This window comes from Mustela putorius, unplaced genomic scaffold (genome assembly GCF_011764305.1).
Source record: "Mustela putorius furo isolate JIRA1106 unplaced genomic scaffold, ASM1176430v1.1 tig00003909_pilon_pilon_pilon, whole genome shotgun sequence".
In the NCBI taxonomy this organism is placed as follows: domain Eukaryota; kingdom Metazoa; phylum Chordata; class Mammalia; order Carnivora; family Mustelidae; genus Mustela; species Mustela putorius.
The window spans coordinates 37,511,982-37,533,521 of NW_025422057.1; the positions used below are offsets into that span (position 1 = coordinate 37,511,982).

Below are 21,540 nucleotides of genomic sequence, written 5' to 3' on the forward strand. Positions count from 1 at the left end.
AACTTCCTCCCATGTAACTGGGGATCTTTGATCTTAAAGTGGGTTAGTGCTGCTGACCTAACCCTTTTTTTTTTTTAAGATTTTATTTATTTATCTGACAGACAGAAATCACAAGTAGGCAGAGAGGCAGGCAGAGAGAGAAGAGAAAGCAGGCTCCCTGCTGAGCAGAGAGCCTAATGTGGGGCTCGATCCCAGGACCCTGGGATCATGACCTGAGCCGAAGGCAGAGGCTTTAACCCACTGAGCCACCCAGGTGCCCCGACATAACCCTTTTAAACATTCAATGTACTTTTAACTGGATTCTACCAATCTGCCTCTGTTAGTTTGTTCTTTGAAAGCAGTCAAGAAGTTGCCTGTTTTGATAACAGTTTGTGGGGTTTACAGGTATCAAGATATAGCTTAAAGGCAGTTTGTGGTTATGTGTAAGAATTTGAAACAGAATGGTCAATATAAGTTTTCCAAGAGGTTAAATAAATAATCTCTATCTCTGTCCTGCTTCTCAATCTCTGTCCCTCTTTCCGTCTTACTCTTCTCCCACTCTCCTGGGTCTGAAAGACTCTCCATCTTGATTCAGGGGTTCTCACTTTATCAAATTACTGCTCTTTATATTTTCTTTTCTTTTTAAAGATTTTTAATTCGTTTATTTGATCCATGAGGGTAGGAGGAATTGAGAGGCATTACCCTAGAGATGCTGAAACAGAGTAACATCATTTGTGATACTGCCTTAAGGTATCCAATCAACTGAAGGCTATTATGGAATGCTGAAGGGTGGATGCTCAGTCACCGCCCTAATCTTCCGTATAGAATGCTTGCCCAGGGATGGAGTCAAGTATTCTGGAATGCTCTCTTAAAGAAAGGCATATGTCTTAATCTCTCTCCTTTATGCCTTAATAGAAATTAGCTGTTCCCCCAAAGTTAATGTATGCTTCCCTGTTATATCTATGTCCAGTTAATGGCCTCAGGTTAAATTGGTCAAGATGTATCAGTTACAATCCCACCTTCCCAAGCCAATAAATAAGGCATCCATATTTTCTCTACCATTTTTTAAAATATATCGATACTTGTTATTGGTGAAAAACTGGAATATTGAACACTGGGTAGCCTCCTAAGAAATGCACGAGGAATCATTAACCATCAGTTAGAAAATGAGGGCTGCTATCACCTCCTCATTGTGTCATAAATTCCAATTTAGTTACGTACATAATCACTTTTCTACTCTCAACTATTGCTTGAGCTTCTAGTATTAACTTCTAGGGGATGAATGTCTAATGTAGTGAGGTGTCCCAGTTTCACACCCCAAGTGAATTATATGTGATACAGTGCATATTTTAAGCCTGATCATCCCAAACATATTCTCCAAAAGTTTTAAAATGTTTTTATATAGCTATTTTTATATAAAGTACTTTCAGCCAAATACAAAAATAATTTTATAAATAAGTTATATGTCTATAGTGAGGCCTGAAGAGGCTGGGAGTGCTGTGAAAACAAGCAGGATTTGGGGGTACATCAAATATTAAAACAAGAGATAAGGCCAAGAAGAAAAATAATAGAAACTGTCTCTCCTGACTTGTTTTATATAGTATAAAATGATGAAGAAAATAAAGGAAATGAGGTATTGAGGAATTAAATGCATTTAAATATATTTCAACTTCATTTGCTATGTTTGAACATGGTGTATGTACCCTACTTGGCTTTAGCTTGGCAGCAGGGGGTCATCTGAAGTGGTGAAATCTGGAAAACTCCAATAGACCAGCGGCACCCAGGAAAAAGAACTACTTATGTTCCTGAGCAGCTGCCTCGAGGGGAGAAGGGTAGGGGATTCAACATCCTATAGTGTATGGGGTATACCACACAAATAGCTCTTCTCCACCTTCTTCTTGTGTAGCCACAGACTGTTGTATATTTTAAAATAAACACAACAAATTTCATGCCCTTATTATCTCCAACCACTCCTTCGACCTAAAATTAGCACGTGCAGTCATAGTTTAGTGAGGCTAATCAGGCCTAGAAGGAAATATGAAAAACACAAGTCACAAGATTTGAAGAGAAACCAGAGTTTCAATTTCTCAGATAATATGAACAAAGGGAAACATGTCCTACTTACACAAATAAAAAGTTCTTCCACTTAAAAATCTGGGTAGGACATGTGGTTCTGACAACGCTGGTTGAACTGCAAAGTACAGACATTTCATTCTACCCACATGAGGAACCGGAACAATCAGCTCATTGTATAGTATATAGAAAAGCTTGGTACTTAAATACTTTAACTGAATGATTTTCAGTGAGGGAACAGAAATGAGTAACTTTTACTATCTCTCTCCAGAGAATATAAAAGAATGATGTTAAAAATATTTAAGTCTTTACTCTATGAGCATACTGAAGATCTTATTTAATGGGATCTTTCCTATGAACCCGTTGGTGGATGTGGAGGTTGGAGCTCTGGCTGAAGCCTTTCCCACACTTGCTGCACTCATAGGGCTTCTCTCCAGTATGCACTCTCTGATGGATGAGGAGTTTTGAACTCTGGCTAAATCCCTTCCCACATTTGCCACAGTGATAGGGCTTCTCTCCAGTGTGGACTCTGAGATGGATGCGGAGATCAGAGCTCTGGCTGAAGCCCTTCCCACACTCATAGCACTGGAAAGGCTTCTCGCCTGTGTGTATGCAGCGGTGAATGTGAAGGTTTGAACTCTGACTGAAGCCCTTCCCGCACTCCCCACACTTGTAGGGCCTCTCCCCCGTGTGGACTCGCTGGTGGATGTGCAGGTTGGAGCGCTGACTGAAACTCATACCACACTCCCCACACTCATAGGGCTTCTCTCCAGTGTGCACTCGCTGGTGGATATGCAGTTTGGAGCTCTGACTAAAGCCCTTGCCACACTTGTCACATTTATAAGGTTTCTCGCCTGTATGGACTGCATGATGAATGAGCAGACTTGAACTTCTTGTGAAGCCTTTCCCACACTTGTCACACTTATAGGGTTTCTCATCGGTATGGACTGCTCGATGGATGAGGAGACTGGAGCTCCTTGTGAAGCCCTTCCCACACAGCTCACATTTGTAGGGCTTTTCCTCTGTGTGGTGTCTTTGATGAAGCAGTAGTTCTGAGTGCTCACTGAAGTCCTTACCACACTGACTACACCTGTGTAATTTCTCTGCAGGGTGGATTTTCTCACATGGATGACCATCTGAGCTGTTGTTATGTCTCTTTTCAATGTTGTAATGGTTACAGGGTTTCTCCTCTGTATGAGCTCTCTGATGACTACGACTGACCACTCGTGATTTCCAACCACAAACGTCTTTGCAGTTATAGTCAAAGAGATCCAAAGACTCTTTCAATTGGCCATTCTGGCAATTTGCCTCACCAGTGACCAATGGTGAGACCAGTTCTGTTACATCAGACATAAGTTTAATTTGAAGGTTCTCTGAACAATGATCCATGGGAGGACTTTCTCCCTGCAAGACTTTTCTCTCAGTGCTTTCTTCAGTTACAAATAGACTTTTGCTTTTCTGAAGATCCTGGGGCTCATTTTTACAGAACGTCACTGAGGAGTCCTGTGTGGTCATTTGGCTTGGGACTTTCAAAGACAAATATTCTTCATTCGCCATGTTTTTTTTAATCATTACTTTGAAGAGTTACCACACTGCTCTTATTTCTGGAAATATAGAAGATGCCCGTCCCTACTTCTGATAAGGGGAAAAAATCTAGTTCAGGATTCCTGCATACTTCTCCTGGAAGATTCGCAATAAAATCCCAACTCTGTTATTGTATCTGTTATCTTCTAAAATTAGCCAGCAGAAAAGCCCCTATATAATAGATCCATCCCTAAGTCCTTTCTCTTGAAGACTCTCCATAGAATTTTCATTCAAGTCTCCTAGGGAACAAAGAGAATTCAGTGATAAGAACACACAAAGAGTAAATTTCAAGATTTTATTTTATTTTTTAAAGATTTTCTTTATTTGTCAGAGAGAGAGAGAGAGAGCACGCGCGCGCAAGCGTGAGCACAAGCAGGGGGAGGGGCAGAGGCAGTGAGAGAAGCAGGATCCCCACTAAGCAGGGAGCCTGATGCCGGCTGAACTCAATCCCAGGACTCTCTCGGATCACGACCTGAACTGAAGGCAGGTGCTAAACTGACTTAACTGACACCATCAAGGTGTCCCAGATGAGAACTGGATTGCCTATTGCCTGAAGAGTTAATAACTGAAAAATGTTCAGTCTTGTTCTTATAGTCATATCCTTTGGGTTAGTGTCAGAAAGAGAAAACTTAGCTGTACAAGACATCTTAGCTTGTATAAGAACCTTGTCTTGCCTTTTAAGCATAGTCAATAAAAGTGTGTTCCCCTACCCTGCAGACGCTATGAATTCCACGTCCTTGTCACAAATAACATTTCATTTCACTTCACTAAACTTTAATTAAATTTGTATTTAATTAGTAACCCACTTTAATAGGTGCTGGGTATACAAGGAAGAAAGAGAAATTCTTTTGCTATTCAAGCTAGAGCTTACTGCGAAGAAAAAAAAAATCAACAGTAGTAACACTCTAAGTGCAAAAACAGATGCATGCACAACTAGTCATGGGAGCACAGAGTATAGACTCGACCTGAATCTTGGGGAAGATTTCTGGGAGCAAATATAAGGGAGAGTAAAAAAAAAGTGAAAATGTAGAGAAAATCTGACATGCCCAGGAAAACTGTATGTAACTTCTTATGGAGGCTATAAAACAGGTGATAGTGGTAAAGAACGTGCCCTGGAAAAGAAGACTGGAGCCAGAACAAAGGGCTTTGTGTGTACTACTAAGGATTTAGGGCTACAACTCTCAGGGATTTAAAATTTAAGGACTTCAGTGGGGAGTGAAATGCCTGACTTTGTGATTATAAACACATCAGAAATAAGCAAGACTTTAGGTAGTGAAACAACTGCTGCAGCAAATCAGAAGCAAAATGATAAAATGATAAGGATGGTTACGGAGAGAAAGGGAGAGATTCATTCTAAATCATGCAATGACTAAACTTGGAAGGAGGCGCCAGCAAGATCTTCAAGTTCTTTGCTTGATTGACAGTATGAGGGTATAAATGGTAAGACAGGCTGGAGCTGGGAAGAGGGAACCAATAAACACAAACTTTGACTTGTTTAATTTGTGGTGCTGGTAGAACATTCTTGAACTGTTCAGTAACATGGGTCTAGAACTCAGAGAGAGAGAGAGCTGGGCTAGGAATGCAGATTTTAGACTTACTAGTATGTATGTCAGTCAAAATAATTAGAGTGAATATCTTAATATGACACTGAGATGACAAAAAAGAAGTCCACAATAGTCTTGGAAAAAAAGAAAGTTTGCAATCAGCAGAATAAAAATGTTGAGGAACTCCGAGATGATGAAGAGTAGGTGGATGACAAATGATGGGGTAACTAGAAAAAAATCCAAATGCACAGCTCAAATCACATACAGAAGGCTTCCAAAAGACTAAGAGATCTTCTCAACAAAGCCTAGAAATGCAAATTCCAAACTCAGAACCAACAACTATAAAAAGAGGTTGATCTTGGAAACAGGTTTATTAATTCACATTAGGTCTTTCTTTCTCTTTCCTTCCCTCCCTCCCTTTCCTTTCTTTCTTTTCTGTTCACTCACTCCTTCATTCATTCTATTCAAGTATCTCTTGAATACCCACACCCAATGTGGGACTTAAACTCATGATCCCAAGGTCAAGAGTCACATGCTCCTCCAAATGAGCCACCCAGGCGCCCCTCACGTTAGGCATTTCTAATGGCTTGACTAGTTGTTGCCATTAGTAGTACCACTTCCCTAAATACCTTCCCTGCCAAAAATGAAATCCTGGATGGCTCAGGGTAGTGGCCCACACAAAGCCTCAAGAAAGAATAAACAGCCAGCCAAAGAAAGACTTCTAATGGTATTATTTGGGCTGGAGAGAGTAGCAGAAGTTGAGGTAATACTGAACCTACACAATGACAGGGTTGATTAAAGTACAAAAAGAAGCAAGTGACTCCACATTTGCCCAGAATAAAAGCTCAAGCTAACCCCTGAAATGGGATTTCTGACAAGGGAGATACCTCAGAGCTAGAGCTTGAGAAGCGTAGGATGTCCCAGGTAACTCATTGGACTGAAAAGGCAACATCAAATAGGTGGTTGTAGAATCACCCTCCGTGTGGATTCTTATAGTCACCTCAAGCCCAATCAGCAGATGCCTCCTCTGTAAGGACAGCATGAATGCACCAGAGAGGGTCAAGCATCAGCTGAGGAGGTATAGTCCAGTACCATACCGTGAATATAAGACTTTTTTTTTTCAAAAGATTTTTAAAAGATTTTATTTAGGGGCACCTGGGTGGCTCAGTGAGTTAAAGCTTCTGCCTTCGGCTCAGGTCATGATCCTGGGGTCCTGGGATCGAGCCCCACATCGGGTTCTCTGCTCAGCAAGGAGCCTGCTTCCTTCTCTCTCTCTCTCTCTCTGCCTCTCTGCCTACTTGTGATCTCTGTCTGTCATATAAATAAATAAAATCTTTAACAACAACAAAAAAAGATTTTATTTATTTATTTGAGAGAGAGAGAAAGAGAGAAAAAACACAAGTAGGGAGGAGGGGCAGAGGGAGAGGCAGGCTCCCCATGGAGTGGGAAGCCCAAAGCAGAGCCCTGATCTCAGGATCCTGGGACCATGACCTCAGCCAAAAGCAGACACTGAACCAACTGAGCCACCCAGGTGCCCCGGAACATAAGACTCTTGAAAAGAAATATGAGATCAACATAATAAAAATAATATAAGCAGACCAAAAAAAAGTAAAAAACAAACATAAATGAAGATTGGCTTCAAGAAATAATGAACAGAGGAAACAGAGTTTAAACGGTACATAATTAAAATCCCAAAGAAATCTGAGAGGATATCACATTTAGAAAAACAATATAATCTAATAAAATATAAACACATTGCTATAAAAAATAATCAGAATTCTTTTAAATTAACCCAAGGATTGAAAAAGCAACAACTGTAATAACTAAGATCTACCGGGCCCATGTGAAGCACTCAGGCTCTAGCTGCATTATCACGTAAGAGAACTCATAGGACCTCCATTCTACCCATGAGGAAACCCAAGGTTGAAGAAGTTAAGTGACTTCTGTCGTAACTACTGTCAGGGAGACTGCTCTTAAGGTCTGCAATCTAGATGGGTCGAGTAGCAAAATTAACACATGTTTAATAAGTTTTAAGACTGAGAGATCCTCCTAGAATGTGGAGTAAAAGGACAGAAAGATGGAAAGATAAAAGTAAAAGCCCATATTGTAGGAGTTCCATGAATACAGTGAAGACAAAATGAGGGAGAGAAATGATCAAAGCACTAATAGATAAAAATCTCGTAGAATCCACAATTCATGGCTAACTGAATGCTTTTAGTTATGTGGGAAACCTCTGGATTTCAAGGAAAGAAACAAATCCCAGAAAATGCTAAAAGCATCCAGACAGAAAAGGCAGGTTGTGTGCAAATAAATGAGAATTCTTTTGACACTGAACTAACAACTAGCAATGCTGGATACCTAAGGATAACTGAGCAGTATCTTCCAATTACGGAGAAAAAGTAATTGTGAAAAAAATGATACATGATACAAGAAATAGCAGTGAGTAAAGAAGTCAATAAAACAATGGAGTTCAATCAGTTGTTGCTATACAAAACAATAATTAACCAAATTAACCCAAATGTTATACAATAGTCTGGGATGAAATCACCCCAAAGTTAAAAAGCAAACATTAGCTTTAGGAAAGGAAAAATAAAAAAGGAACTATAATCAATAGTGCAGTACTTGACCCTGCAAGGAACAAGAGTTATGAGGTCAAAGCAATGTAAGCATCAATCACTGATGTGACCCTGACATAAAATCTTGGAGGGTGCTGCCTGCCTGTGTTCTCTCTCTCTCTGACAAATTAATAAAATATTGAAAAAAAAAATCTTGGGAGGATGGGCATGCTGGGGAAATAACGTAAAGGAGCTAAATCCTCATGTGTGATGTAAGAAAGTCAATACAGAATACAAAATATTGATAAACTGAAAAACAGCAGTATATTATAATAAACTCTAACTATACTGAGAAACCATTTTCCACCTGTTACCCAAAACCTGAAGACACAATGCTTGTTAGTGTAAATTTGTATCACCTCAAAGAAGGACATTTTGACAAAATTATCTATCAAAATCATAAATGTATGCACTCAGCATTCCAGCTTGGGGGTTTTATTCTTCAGATTTCCGGGCAAACTTGTGAAATGATACCTGCAAGATTTACTCACTGCAGATGGCTTGTGATAGCAAATGACCATAACCTGGAAAAGAGGAGTTAGGGATATGAAGGAAGGCTTACACTGTGCACCTTTTTATTTTTGCAGTATAATTTTAATAATTTAAAAACATTTAGTACAGGGGCGCCTGGGTGGCTCAGTGGATTAAGCCGCTGCCTTCTGCTCAGGTCGTGATCTCGGGATCCTGGGATCGAGTCCCGCATTGGGCTCTCTGCTCAGCAGGGGGCCTGCTTCCCTTCCTCTCTCTCTGCCTGCCTCTCTGCCTACTTGTGATCTCTCTCTATCAAATGAATAAATAAAGTCTTAAAAAAAAAACATTTAGTACATTTGGGAATGTTCAAAATTTTTTTGTACATTTTTCCCAGCTTTATTTAGGTGTAGCTGACAAGTAACACTGTGTACTTTATGCTTTTTTTTTTTTTTTTTTAAACCATATGAATGTATTTGTTCCTTTAAAAAAAAAAGTAATGGGACACCTGGGTGGCTCAGTTGGTTAAGCATCTGACTTCAGCTTAGGTCATGATCTCAGCGTGCTGGGGTCTGGGCTCTGTGCTCATCGAGGAGTCTGCCTCTCCGTCTGGGCCCCCTGCCCCTGCTCGTGTTCTCTCCTCCCCTCTAGCTCTCAAATAAAATCTTTAAAAAAAAAATTAGTAACTGCATATTTTCAAGAATTAAAACCAAGTGACTATGAGAAGCCACCCTATGGCATAAGGAGCAGCAGAACAGGGAGAATGGCTTTTATAATTAAGACTTTTGATAGAATTTGCTTTACCTAGGTGAATGTATTATTTGTTCACAAATTTTAAAAGTAATGGCAAAAGAAAAAGGAAAAGAAAAATAGTGCAGTTTGGAACAGTTAAGAAGTCACGTGCTGGGCCAAAGTTATTAAATGGTCAAAGGACATTGCCTCAACGTTCTTGCTGTACAATACCTGGGAATGACCGCAGAACTGGAAGGTCTATGAAAATCAGTGGGGGCGATATTGTATTAATGGTAGGTTCTATAAATAGTTATGAAACCTTGTAATATTAGTTTTTAAAAATATTTAAAATATTATGAAGAATGAATATTTAATATTAGAAGAAAATGCTGATGTAATGAGAAAAGGGGTTCTTTTACAGGGAGTATTTATGTCATAACAGAGATCTCTCAGACATACTGCATAAGATTGTCAGTTGAAAAATACATGTAGGGGGCGCCTGGGTGGCTCAGTTGGTTAAGCGACTGCCTTTGGCTCGGGTCATGATCCTGGAGTCCTGGGATTGAGTCCCACATCAGACTCCCTGCTCAGCAGGGAGTCTGCTTCTCCCACTGATCTCTCTCCTCTCATGCTCGCTCTCTCTCTCTCTCAAATAAATAAAATCATTACAAAAAATTTTTTTTAAAAAAAGAAAAATATATGTAGTATAATCTTATAAAATTTTAACACATATATTTGTAATATACATACCTATGTATGGAGTACATAAAAAAAGGATACACTATCATTAGTGATATCATTTCATAATAATTCTGTGTTGATTCTTTGAGATTTTTTATATCTTACTTGCATTAAAAATGTTGGACAACCACTCAATTTTTTATCAATTAAAAATGAAAACCCAGCACCAAGATTGAAACTAGAAACACATATCCTACTTCGTTTTTCCTCCATTGCAAAACCACTTTCTACACAGCAGTCCCACTGATACTGGATAAATTGGATCATACCACTATGTTGTCCACTGGCTTCCCACTGAACTTAGCATGAATCCACACTTTTTACCCGTGCCTTCAATGCCACAAGTGAGCCAGGCCCTGCCCACCATATCTTCCCCATTCTGTTCTTCTCAGGTGCTCCCTGAATTCTTGCCACACTCCTTCCAGGTCTTGGGTTTTTCCCTTGCATTATTCTCTCTGCTTGGAATATCCTTACCCTAACCAGTCACCTGTGTCATGCCTATGAAGCCATTAGATCTCAGTTGAAATGTCACGTCAGAGGCTTTCCCTGAAACTTTCAACAATCACTTGTCTTGTCCCATACCTTCATTCTCTCAGGGCACACTATTTTATCCTTCACAGGACTTAGCAGTTTATAATAATATATTGTTTACTTAATATTTCTTCTTTGCTAAACCCACAGTAGTCAAATTTTAAATCTTGACTATTATTACCCAGTATTAAATAGTTTTCCCTCCAGAAACTTGGCTAGAAACAAGGAAAATAAATCAGACTTGTAGATCCAATGGTTAATATAAAAGCATACAAAAAATATCCAATCAGATCTGATGAGACTGTGAGATATAAATCGGAAGCTCTGAGAAGGGAGTCAAATGGAAGCAGTAGTCAAAGGTTTCACACTAGACTTTGAATAACATCTTAAAGGACCAAATTAATCAGGAAGCAGAGCACGATAATCATCAAAGTTTCTAGAGAAATCCAGGTAGGGAGTTTTGAGGTTCTAAACCAGCAACTAAGGGTAATTCCAGGTTTTTTTTTTTTTTTAAAGATTTTATTTATTTATTTGACAGAGAGAGATCACAGTAGACAGAGAGGCAGGCAGAGAGAGAGAGAGGGAAGCAAGCTCCCTGCTGAGCAGGGAGCCCGATGCGGGACTCGATCCCAGGACCCTGAGATCATGACCTGAGCCAAAGGCAGCAGCTTAACCCACTGAGCCACCCAGGTGCCCCTAATTCCAGGTTTTTATATGAAGAGTGACATGATAAATTATATGTTAAGGGAGATAAGCCTACTTGCAACATCCAACTTGAGCCTGAAGAATGATGTCAACAATCTGTCTCATTGTTACCACTGTTAGCATTAAGTGGACCTTTTTAGAGGGCAATCTGTGAGACCTGCATGTTAATAAATTTAAAAGAACTTCAAGTAAAAAAAGAATTGATGAGAGAATTACAGATGCTGGGGATGGCGGGGGATAAACTTTATGGCTTATTTCTAATCTAGTTGGCTGGTAGGATGTTAATACTAAAAAAGTGGGAATATGAGAAGTTAAAAAAGGAAAATAACTTAGAAAATTCTCAATACACTGAATGTGAAGTGACACTGCATATTCAAGTGTAGATAGCCCATAGCCAAGAAAGTACATGGGAAGAGAGTTTCATATGAGGATAGGAAATAAAAGACATTAAGGATCATTGAGGCCATTTTTGCGTGTGCTAGCTCTTTGCGGAAGGCAGACAAGTGTACAGACAGATACAGTGTACATTCTCAACAGGGGCAATGTTGACACCAAGGGGGTGATAACAACAAAAAAAAAAGGTTGAGAAACACTGATAAATGGTGATCTAGAGGCAAAGGACCTTTTAAGATTTCCAAAGCTGGAGGGAAGACAGAGAAGCCAGTGAACATGCAGAGAAAAGTAACAGGAGAAAGGCCAGAGGAAACAAGAAAACAATGACTTCATACATATCAAAAAATTTGAAGGTTAAGGTGAACACTATCAAAGCCATCAGAAGAACTGGTAAATCTCAAAAAAAAAAAAAATTAAAAAAGGAAAAGCTCTGAAAGGGACAAAAGTTTAATACTGACCTCCAGGTAAGCAATTCTGGTACAAAGATAAAGCACAGGCGTTAGGTTTACATAAAGGAAATAGAAACATGGGACTCTGACTACTTACAGAGACCCAATTCATTCTGTGGTGCTTACCTTGCTTCCCAGGTGTAGCTGAAAATAATGGTTTGAGAACCACGGGTATGAAGACAAAAGCAGGAAAAAGCCCTGAAAGCCACCATCTGTCCATGTGGACAAAGGTAGGAAAAAGCCCTGAAAGCTACCATTACAGGCTACTTCTTTTCAGTGGTTTTTGTACAATGTCCATTTTTACTACAAAATGGCAATTTCACATGGTTTAATCTAGTATGTATATATGTATCTTATAGTCTAAATGTTTTTGAGAAAAACTGTGTCAATTATACCCATATCATTCTCTATGGTATGAAATTTTGTCCCCTCACAAGTTTTGCCTGATATTCAGAAGGGGAGATGGATGAACCCCTGAGTGGGAAGAAAAGAAGCAATGGAAATTAGATACCGTAGGGTAGGGATATTTAATGAAAATAAAGTCCAAGCCAAGATGGTACAAGGCCAATGTGGGGAAAGTGTGGGAAAAGATAAGAGTAACAATAAGAAGGTGTAAATGGGAAAGACAACAACTGTCTGAAAGGAAGAGGGGAAATAAGTGAATAGACAAAGGTATGTCAGTATGTGGAAAGTATCTTTTGAAGGCCCTGGCTTTCTTCACAGACCAGAGAACTTCAGAGAGAACTCAGAATATTTCAAAAGGGACTCCTCTTCTATGTATTAGTCTGGGTTTGTAATCTGCCACAGTGCCTAGCTGATTTCTCTGGAGTTCATTCTCCCTTATATAATGATCTTCACCCTGCTCTGAGAGATTACATCTGGGAAACAGAGGGATCAGATAACTATGTATAAAGCAAAATCATTCCCAAGAGATGGTTTTATAATGGACATGGTTTCTAAGACAACTCAGTAAAGCTACATTCTCTGATTTTTAACAAGACAAATTCTTTGGCTGCTTACAATAATCAGAAACATACTTTGTGCCAAAAGGAAACTTTGAATCCTAAACCACAATCCCTGGAGTCCCAACACTCTTTAAAATTGAAGAAACAAAGAGTCCAGTGGGCAGGTATCCAGGCTCTTGTTCTTACCTACGGAGACTGCAGGTAACTGGCTGTAGTTCTCCAGCATCACAGCTCGGTGCAGCTTCCTCTGAGTGGGGTCCTGGCAGCCCCACTCTGCCTCAGTGAAGCCCCCAGAGACATCCTTGAATGTTACTAGTTCCTAAAACATTAAGCACATTCCTCCTCAACTGACAACTGTTTGCACAAATGCCCTGGAAGAAAGGTGGGGCTGGTAACACTGGAGAGGGTGAGAAGGGGACAGAAGAAGAGTATAGTTCAGGGAGCTGAGTCATCTAAGTCAAGTTTTGTTAGATCAGCTTTCCTTTCTCAACTACTTTGCTACTTCTATCCAAATCCTTCCCCTCCTGCCCACAACTCACTCAAGCTCAAGCTGTCCAGTTACTGAATCTTTTCTTGTCACTGTCATCTCATGGTCATTGCTGAGTTGTCCTTTCCACCCCAGTCCTACCATTCTGACAACCTCAACACTCAAAAGAGAACAATTTGCTGAATGCTCTAACCTTACATTTCTTAATTTCTTCATAGTGCTAGTCATCCCTGTCTCATTTCTTTACACTCAAAAACCATGACCAGGGCCATTTTACTGTGTAGACCACTCTGCTTTTGAATACTAATCTCTTAATAACCTACTCTCTAAAAACATCTTCCTGACTTTTTTGTTCTTCCTCTTCCATCACATCTGGTTTATCAAGATCACCACCCTGAACTCTTCTGCTTTTTTTCTTCCCAGTCAAAGTATACTTTTGATCTTAAGTCTTTCTCTGGTCCTATCAAACATATGTTCTTTCTTGTTCTAAACTAAGTACTTGAACATTTCTGGAAAAAAGAAAATAGCACACATGCACAAACCATAAGATACTCTCCTTAGGTATTCCCAAATATTTACTTCCAGCCATGTTTCTCCTCACCTCCAGGCTCCATACCTTTACCCAACATCTGCACTTGAATGTCTAAGAGGCACTTAAAATTTAATAGGCCCCCATGGAACTCTTGCTCCCAACAATCTCCATCAATATCTGCTTTTCCCTAGGGGTCCCCACTTTATTAAATGATCACATAACGCACCCAATTGCTGAAGCCAGTTTCAGAAGTCATTTTGATTCTCTCCTCTCTCCCTCACATTTTATTATCACCAAGTTCTACCTCTAAGATGTATCAGAATCTACCCACTTCTCTCCACCTTGCACAGGTATGGTTATAAGCCCCAGCCATCATGAAGTTCCAACTGTACCAACCTCCTAATTTGTCTCTCTGCTTCCACACTTGCTCCTCAACAGAATGAATTTTCTACATAGTAGCCAGGGTAATCTTTTAAAACATATACCACCTCAGGGATGAAACCCTCCAAAGGCTTTGCAATGGATGTCAAGTAAAATCCAGATCCTTCATCTTGGCCTACAGGGTTTTACAGACTGGGGTCCTGTCATTTCTCCAATCTCAATCTGAATCACTCCTTCCTATCTGCCACACTCAGCCCCAGTGACCTTGCAGGTCCTTGACAACATCAAACCCATCTCAACTTAGGGCCTTTGCACTGGCTGTCCCCTCTGCCCAGAACGTTCTTTTCCCACATCTTCACACACCTGGTTCCTTATCTTTCAGGTTTCAACCAAACTGCCAACTCCTTAGAGAAGCATTTCCTTAACTGTCTAATCCACAGTGGAATCCAGAAACCATCACTTCTTGTTTTAATTTCTGTATACTACTTATATCTTACCCCATTTTCTTATTTATTCATTTGGTTTCTTATTTAACTGTCTCTCCCCACTAAGATATATATTCCTTAAGAACAGAGAGAGGTTTGATCCTTATATCCTCAAGGCCTCAAGCAATGCCTGGCATCTGATCGGAATCCAGACGTTTAGTTAACTTCACAGTAACACTGGTTCCTTCCAGCGTTCTCTTGATGGAGCAACACTTCTCAAACTACCTCTGTTGAAGGACCAGTTTATTTTGAAAAGTTTCTAATGTGTCACACTTTTGTCAGATATTTTTGCAAAATACAATAAAAAAGAGTTACTAGAAATAAAAATCCAGATGTATAAAATATCAGTGCCATTTAAAAAATATTAGATTCAACAGACAGAACATTTTTAAACACTTTCAGTTTCTCTCCTTATCTGTATGCAGACTGGTAACAAGCAGTCTGTGGACTGGCACCAGCCTTCGGGCCACACCCTGAGAAGCAGAATGACAGAATGTGACTGAGAACTGAGTGAAGCCAAAGCAGCAGCTCAACTTGGGCCAGGGAAGTACCGGATAACCTTCAAACTCTGACACCTCAGGCCTGAGGGGCACTACCCACATACTTCTCAGGAAACTGAAGAAAACCAGGCTGCTTGCAGGAGTGACCGGACTATCCTACTTATCACCAGTGGAAAAGGTAATAAGGGAAGCTGGCAGTTTCCTCCTCCACTGTGTCTGAGGAGAAAGAGATGAGACTGGGCTCAAGAAGCCTGCAAGATCGGTGGCACCCGGATGTTGGCTAAGCATCCAATTCTTGATTTCGGTTCAGGTCATGCTCTCAGTGTCCTGGGATTGAGCCCCGTGTTGGGGGGGTCCACACTCAGTGGGAGTCTGCTGGACGACTGCCCTCTTCCTCTGCCCCTACTCCCATATGTGCTCTCTCTCTCCCCTTCTCTAAAATAAATAAATGAATATTAAAAGAAAATAAAAGAAAAAAGCCTGCAAGTGCCTGTGCAAAGATGGGACAGAGAAGGTGTAGAAGTGGAGGTTGCTGCCTCAGGGAGCCATACAGACACCCATTAAGACCACAGCACCTAGGGAACATGGAGCTGTAGAATTAGCCCCTCTCAGACTTTCTTCTCAACCTCAGAGAACAAGGCTGCTTTCTGTCCAAGGTTAACCTGTCCCGATGCATGCTCCAATCCATTTCTTCCTTCTGAATCTAAGTCCATCAGTTACCTTTTTTCCTTTCATTTGTTATCCATTTTTCCACTCAGTCATCTGGATAGTCTAAGACTCCTACCAACCTCAATAATATTCAAACCACTTCAGATCTTGTCAACTCATTTCCCAAATTTCTCTCCAAAGTGTTATCTCTTCTTTATTTTCACTGCCACTGTCCTAGGTAAGGCCCTCATCTTACCTAGATCACAATAACTCCTTACCAAGTCTTTAAAATACAAGTTTTGTCATCTTTCATTCCACAGGCTGAAAGAATCATTAATTTTTTAAGATCTCACAGACAAAGTGGTGGGGAGAATTCCATGCCAGGAATGGAAAGGGTAAAAATATATATATGTATATGTCTATATAATATATAAATACAAATAAATATAAATGTATTTATATTTATATTTTCTTTTTGAAAGGATATATTAATGGACTATTAACTCTGCAGTAGATTGAAGGTTCTTGGATAAGAAATGGTAGGACAGGGGGTGCCTGGGTGGCTCAGTGGGTTAAGCCTCTGCCTTCCGTTCAGGTCATGATCTCAGGGTCCTAGGACAGAGACCTGCATGGGGCTATCTGCTCAGCAGGGAGCCTCTTTTCCGCCCCCACACCACCTGCCTCTCTGCCTACTTTTGATCTCTCTCTGTCAAATAAATAAATAAAATCTTTAAGGAAAAAAGAGGGGTGCCTGGGTGGCTCCAGGCCACCCAGAGGGAGGCCACCCAAGAGGGAGCCTGCTTCCTTCTCTCTCCCTGCCTGCCTCTCTGCCTACTTGTGATCTCGGTCTGTCAAATAAATAAAATCTTAAAAAAAAAAAAGGAAATGGTAGGACAGTGGGCCAAATGAAAGGAATCAGCATGACAAAGGAAAAGGGAAAGAAAATAGTGGTTCTGCTAAAGACAAGCTGGGAATGAAGGAATCTGAATAATTAAGAGGGCCTCCCTGCCCCCCATCCCGGCCCCACTATCAGTGGAGCTAATAAATTACACCCAAGATAGACTCAGTATCCTGAAGGCCAACCAAAGGGGAAAGTCATGGGACTAGCTGTTTCCTTTCCTGTTCCCACCTGACAAATGTCAAACTCTTTAAAACTACATGTATCATGTGGCTTTCCACTTCTTTTCCAGAGCTCATCTCCCTGGATCCAACAACTTACTTAAAGGTAGGAAATAGTAATGCTGAAGTCAGGAGATGGACAAGAGCTGTCATCGCACTGGATTACCTGTAGTCAACCAAATGTCATGCTATAATCTAGAATAGCCCTTTACATGCTGCTTCTGCCTTGAGTTGTATTTCTCCCATCCATTTTGCAACTCCTAATTTCAGGACAATAAACAACTACCTTTCTCAATCATGATCTCTTCCAAGATCTCATAGTATTTTTCACATCTCTCTACCAAAGATATAAAATCTGTCTTCCAAATTGGCTACAAGATTCTAAAGGATAATGGCCATGTTCTGCTAATCTTGAAATCCCCAGCAACTAGCTCAACTGACTAGGAATCTAAATGATATTTATAAATTCATATTCAACTTAAATGAATAATGAAAAGATACAAGTAAAACTGAACTTCAAGATCATCAAGGAAACTCATACTTTTACAGATGAGAAAACCAAGGTTCATGACAGTGAAGTAACCTACTCAAGGTCAGAAAAGGAGGGGTTAAATTGGGACTTGTCCCTTTCAGCAGAGTCAAGGACAATGTCTGGTACCTAAGAGAACACTCAGTAAGTATTGGCGGAATGAAGTCCTTTCTTTAAATTCAAGTTATTGGGGCGCCTGGGTGGCTGAGTGGGTTAAAGCCTCTGCCTTTGGCTCAGGTCACGATCCCAGGGTCCTGGGATTGAGTCCCGTATGAGGCTCTCTGCTCAGGAGGGAGCCTGCTTCCACCTCTCTCTCTGCCTGCTTCTCTGCCTACTTGTGATCTCTGTCTGTCAAATAAATTAAAAAAATAATAATAAAAAAAAATTATGGTATATGGTATATGTTATTAACATATACAAGAATCCCAAAATTTCACTGTATTAGCAACTCCCAACTTCATGATAAATAATCTTCATCAAGGACCAGGTAGAGGAAAAGGAGGGAAAATATAGAGAGCGCAGGGTCTTATTTACATAAATTTCCCTTGAAGTTCTCAACTCCCTTTCTAGGCATAGAGATGGCATTCTCAGGACCTTGAGGCAGCTTGCTGCCTTCTAAACTGATTTTTATAAGAGCTCATGTTCTCTTCCTATGTATGCAAGAACTGTATTTGCCAAGCAAAAAGATGGTCTTGCTGGTAGTGGTATTAAGAAACAATTATTTCTTCCTTAAAATCCAGCCTGATATTTCGCTCAAGTAACTTCTGGTGTAATTGATTTATTTAGTTATGGAGAGGGAAAAGCACTGAGATGGAAGACATGGGGTTTCCTTCTGACTCTGCTGCTCTGCAACAAAGGACACTGTGTTTCCCTTCAGCTTTCTCAGAATTAGAGCTCTTCTTGGTAAAATGCCAGCACCAAGGCAGAGAGGGGGCTGGCTGATCCCTTCCATTTCAAACATTCTGTGTCTAAGTGTCAATCTTGAGGTAACTTTCTAGGAATGGTTTTATAGAGACAAATGAGCAATCAGTTTCTTAAAAAGTGCTACTCGGTAATTTAACAATTTATTGTACCAATTAAACATGTAGATATTTTGGTAAAGGGAACAAAGCAATCAGAGCATAAAAGATGAATAACCCATCTTACGTACCTTAATGATGCTCACATCAAGTATGCAGAGAAATATCTCACAATAAATCCAAGAAATCTTTGGATGTCCAAAGGCCAATGGGAGTAAAAGAAAAAAAAAGTGAAATTCTCCTTTTAGTAGGTTTGGGGTTGGAGGGCGTGCCTATGACTTTTAATTCTTAAAAACACACACAAATAACTCTGATGAACATCCTGGTTAGAAGCATTTCTGGGACTGATTTGGTAACTACTGGGCTGGCATTTAACAAATTTTTTAATATTTAGTAAATGGTTATTGTTAATATGTGTATTTTATTTTTTTCATACATGGAATCTGCTCATGAAGAAAAGCACAATTTATAATTCTATTTGTTTTCCTGAGACCACTGAACACTGGCCAGAGCATGTGATAACTGATTAACTTTCAATTATAAGTGAAAAGTCTTGGCAGGAAAAGGGTAACTTTGAAAGAGGACCAGGCAAAGATGCTGTGTGGAGTCTTTCAATAGAATAGATGAGTGCTCTGGGGAGTGGGCCAAGTTCATGGAGGGAGGGTGGTTCAGTGAAAAATGATGTGTAATTTAAAGTAAGCAGCCACCTGTGCAGACTCTGGCAACATCATTTGATAGCTACATGTCCTCAGTATATTCATGTCCTAACACCCATTATTTATAAAGTGTATGTCTCACACTGAAGTCTGACAATAAAAAGAATGTACAGAACAAACACAGGACCTGGCCCCAGATAGGCACTCAATTAATTCTGATGTTCTTCCTTTGCTCCAAGCAAGAAAGATTATGTTCATTCTCGGAGACAAGGTATTTTCAGAGAAGAAACCCCAACTCACCTGGAATTTGGTCATTTCCTCCTCTCTGGAAGGGCAGAGTCCTGGAATGGTAGAGTTAGAGAAAGAGAGAAAGCCATGAAAATCAGGTCCACCTTGCAGGAATACAGACTTGCCACTCCAGAAAGACTGTAGGAAAAAAGTGCTCCTGCTACTAATCCCTTTTCAGTCAGCCCCTCACATGCCCTCAGAGACGCCTCCCTCACCTCTCTCCACAGGGCTTTGAATTAAACAAGCCAAGCCTCCCCAACGAAGCCACGAGGGTGAATAAATTCCACCGCCCCCAGTCACACTAAGATGTGTCCATTTGCTCAGGGTTTCTGATTTCTGCCCTGAAGTTCGAGAAAGACCAGTAGGGGCTCTTGGCTTGGATGCTTTGCTTCAGAATGAATTTCGACTCCCTGAGGCGCTTTCCCCGACCTGTCTCATTTCTGGGGTGGTAGGACAGTGCTGTGGGGACAGAAACCTGGGTCCCTCAAAGAAGCCCCTCTCGGTCGCCTAACGTCCACCGAAAACCGTGGAATAAGGCCAGTCACCGCACAGAAATGGCCGGTGCGGCCAACTACGGAGCCTCTAGGCCGGCCAAAGCCAAAGCTCAACCGGGCGAAAGACTGGCCCCTCGGAGCCGCATCCACTTCAGCGTTGGGGACCTCAAACTCAGGTGATCACAGCCAGGTCTGACGGACAGAGCGGCGGTCGCGACGCCTGGACACACGTGCAACCCCGGGCCGCACCTCCTCCAGGTCGCGCGCCCTCCCACAGCAACCGAACTAGGCTTCCGGGTGTCAGCGGCCCTACGCCTCCCCCGAGGCACTCCCATATCCCATCCACCGGACGCCTCGCTGTCCGCGGCGCTGGCTGTCCCATCCTGAGCGTCTCACCTCCCACGTGGAATCCGATACCTAGAAGAGCAAGGACTACCAACACTGACCCGCGCCCGCGCCTAAGGGCTCGGAACTACAAGTCCCAGAAAGCTGGGGCACGGCCACGCCCACTTCCGGCACTCGCTTCCGGCGAAGGTCCGAGCTTCGTGGGCCTTGGGGCCGAGGGCGGGTTCCCGTCCCTGGCGTCTGCGTGTACTCTGCTGTTCTTTGAGGTTGGGGACTAATTTGTTCAAGTTACCTTACCTTTTCTTTTTCTTTTTCTCTTTCTTTTTCTTTCTTTTGTTGTTACAAACTGAAGAATTATTTTAGGAATACCTATTAAAGGGTTTTTTATTTTGCTGAAGGGCTTCTGGCATGAAAAAAATGTAAATATCACCTGTTATTTTGTCTTTACCCTTAAAAATATTCTGAAACGAATATATGCTATTCGGCATCACCATCTTGACTCCAAAGTTCATGCATTTGGCAAACATGAGGGCCTACAATGTTCCAGGAACTTGAAAATCACTGCGGATATTAAGCTTTAGTGGGGCAAACAAGCAATATTTATTTATACATAAATGGTATAGTGTGTTATAAAGTGATAGTGGGTTACGGAAAAAATAGAGCTGAATTGGAGGGTTAAGGGGTGCAGTGTGTGTTGGAGTGGGTGTGTGGTGGGGTATGCTTTGCAGTTTTAAATGGGGGTTATTGGAGCAAAGATACTGACGTGAGGTGATCAGTCTTGTGGCATTCAGAACTCTTTCCTAAATGTGCACACACAACTATGCACAGACATACTTTTTAAAAAGCATGGGATCATGCCATATGTATGGGCTTATTGTTTGCTTTTAAAAATTCGATAGTACTTAATACTGTGTATCATAAATTTACCAGTGAAACAAACCCTACCCCCTTAAAGCCCTTCTAACTGTTAAACAGCCTTCAAGGGGGAGAAGACCAAAATCCTCCCAGGCTGCACCTTCATTACCTTCACCCCTTGCTGAGGGGCACAGGGCCACTTCCAACTCTCCCAGGACATTCCCTTCAGATTTATTCTGGGAGTTAACTGTTGCCTGGACATCTCCTCTGTATCTTCCCCCTTCCTTGGTGTATTAGTGTCCAATTGCTGCTGTAATAAATTACCGCAAACCTAGTGACAAACAACAAACATTTATTTTCCTACAGTTGTGGAGGTCAGAAGTCTGAAATCAATTTCGCTGGGCTAAAGTCAAGGTATCAGGA

The 21,540-nt window shown here is 41.0% G+C and overlaps 1 protein-coding gene and 1 long non-coding RNA gene across 8 annotated transcripts in view; one reads left to right on the top strand and one right to left on the bottom strand.

Moving 5' to 3' along the window:
* Positions 1 to 17,665, top strand: part of LOC106005533 — a 65,248-nt gene extending 47,583 nt beyond the window's left edge. Inside the window, exons 3-5 of the long non-coding RNA XR_001178954.2 lie at positions 11,953 to 12,044; positions 15,090 to 15,342; positions 17,003 to 17,665. This is a non-coding gene — a long non-coding RNA (uncharacterized LOC106005533). The remainder of the gene's footprint in view (positions 1 to 11,952; positions 12,045 to 15,089; positions 15,343 to 17,002) is intronic.
* ZNF239 (zinc finger protein 239) lies at positions 2,039 to 20,418 on the bottom strand. 7 transcript variants are annotated; one of them, XM_045069037.1, is made up of 5 exons: positions 20,314 to 20,417; positions 19,436 to 19,476; positions 18,611 to 18,667; positions 8,270 to 8,319; positions 2,039 to 3,875 (listed from the first exon to the last, which is right to left on the bottom strand). In XM_045069037.1, the coding sequence occupies exon 5, from the start codon at positions 3,622 to 3,624 to the stop codon at positions 2,386 to 2,388; it is 1,239 nt and encodes a 412-aa protein (XP_044924972.1). In that variant the 5' UTR covers positions 3,625 to 3,875; positions 8,270 to 8,319; positions 18,611 to 18,667; positions 19,436 to 19,476; positions 20,314 to 20,417; the 3' UTR covers positions 2,039 to 2,385. The 7 variants fall into 7 exon arrangements, with proteins under 7 accessions (XP_044924972.1, XP_012910236.2, XP_044924973.1 ...); XM_013054782.2 differs by lacking the exon at positions 8,270 to 8,319 and adding an exon at positions 12,966 to 13,098; XM_045069038.1 differs by lacking the exon at positions 8,270 to 8,319 and adding an exon at positions 12,966 to 13,176.
* Positions 20,419 to 21,540: the final 1,122 nt, after the last annotated feature.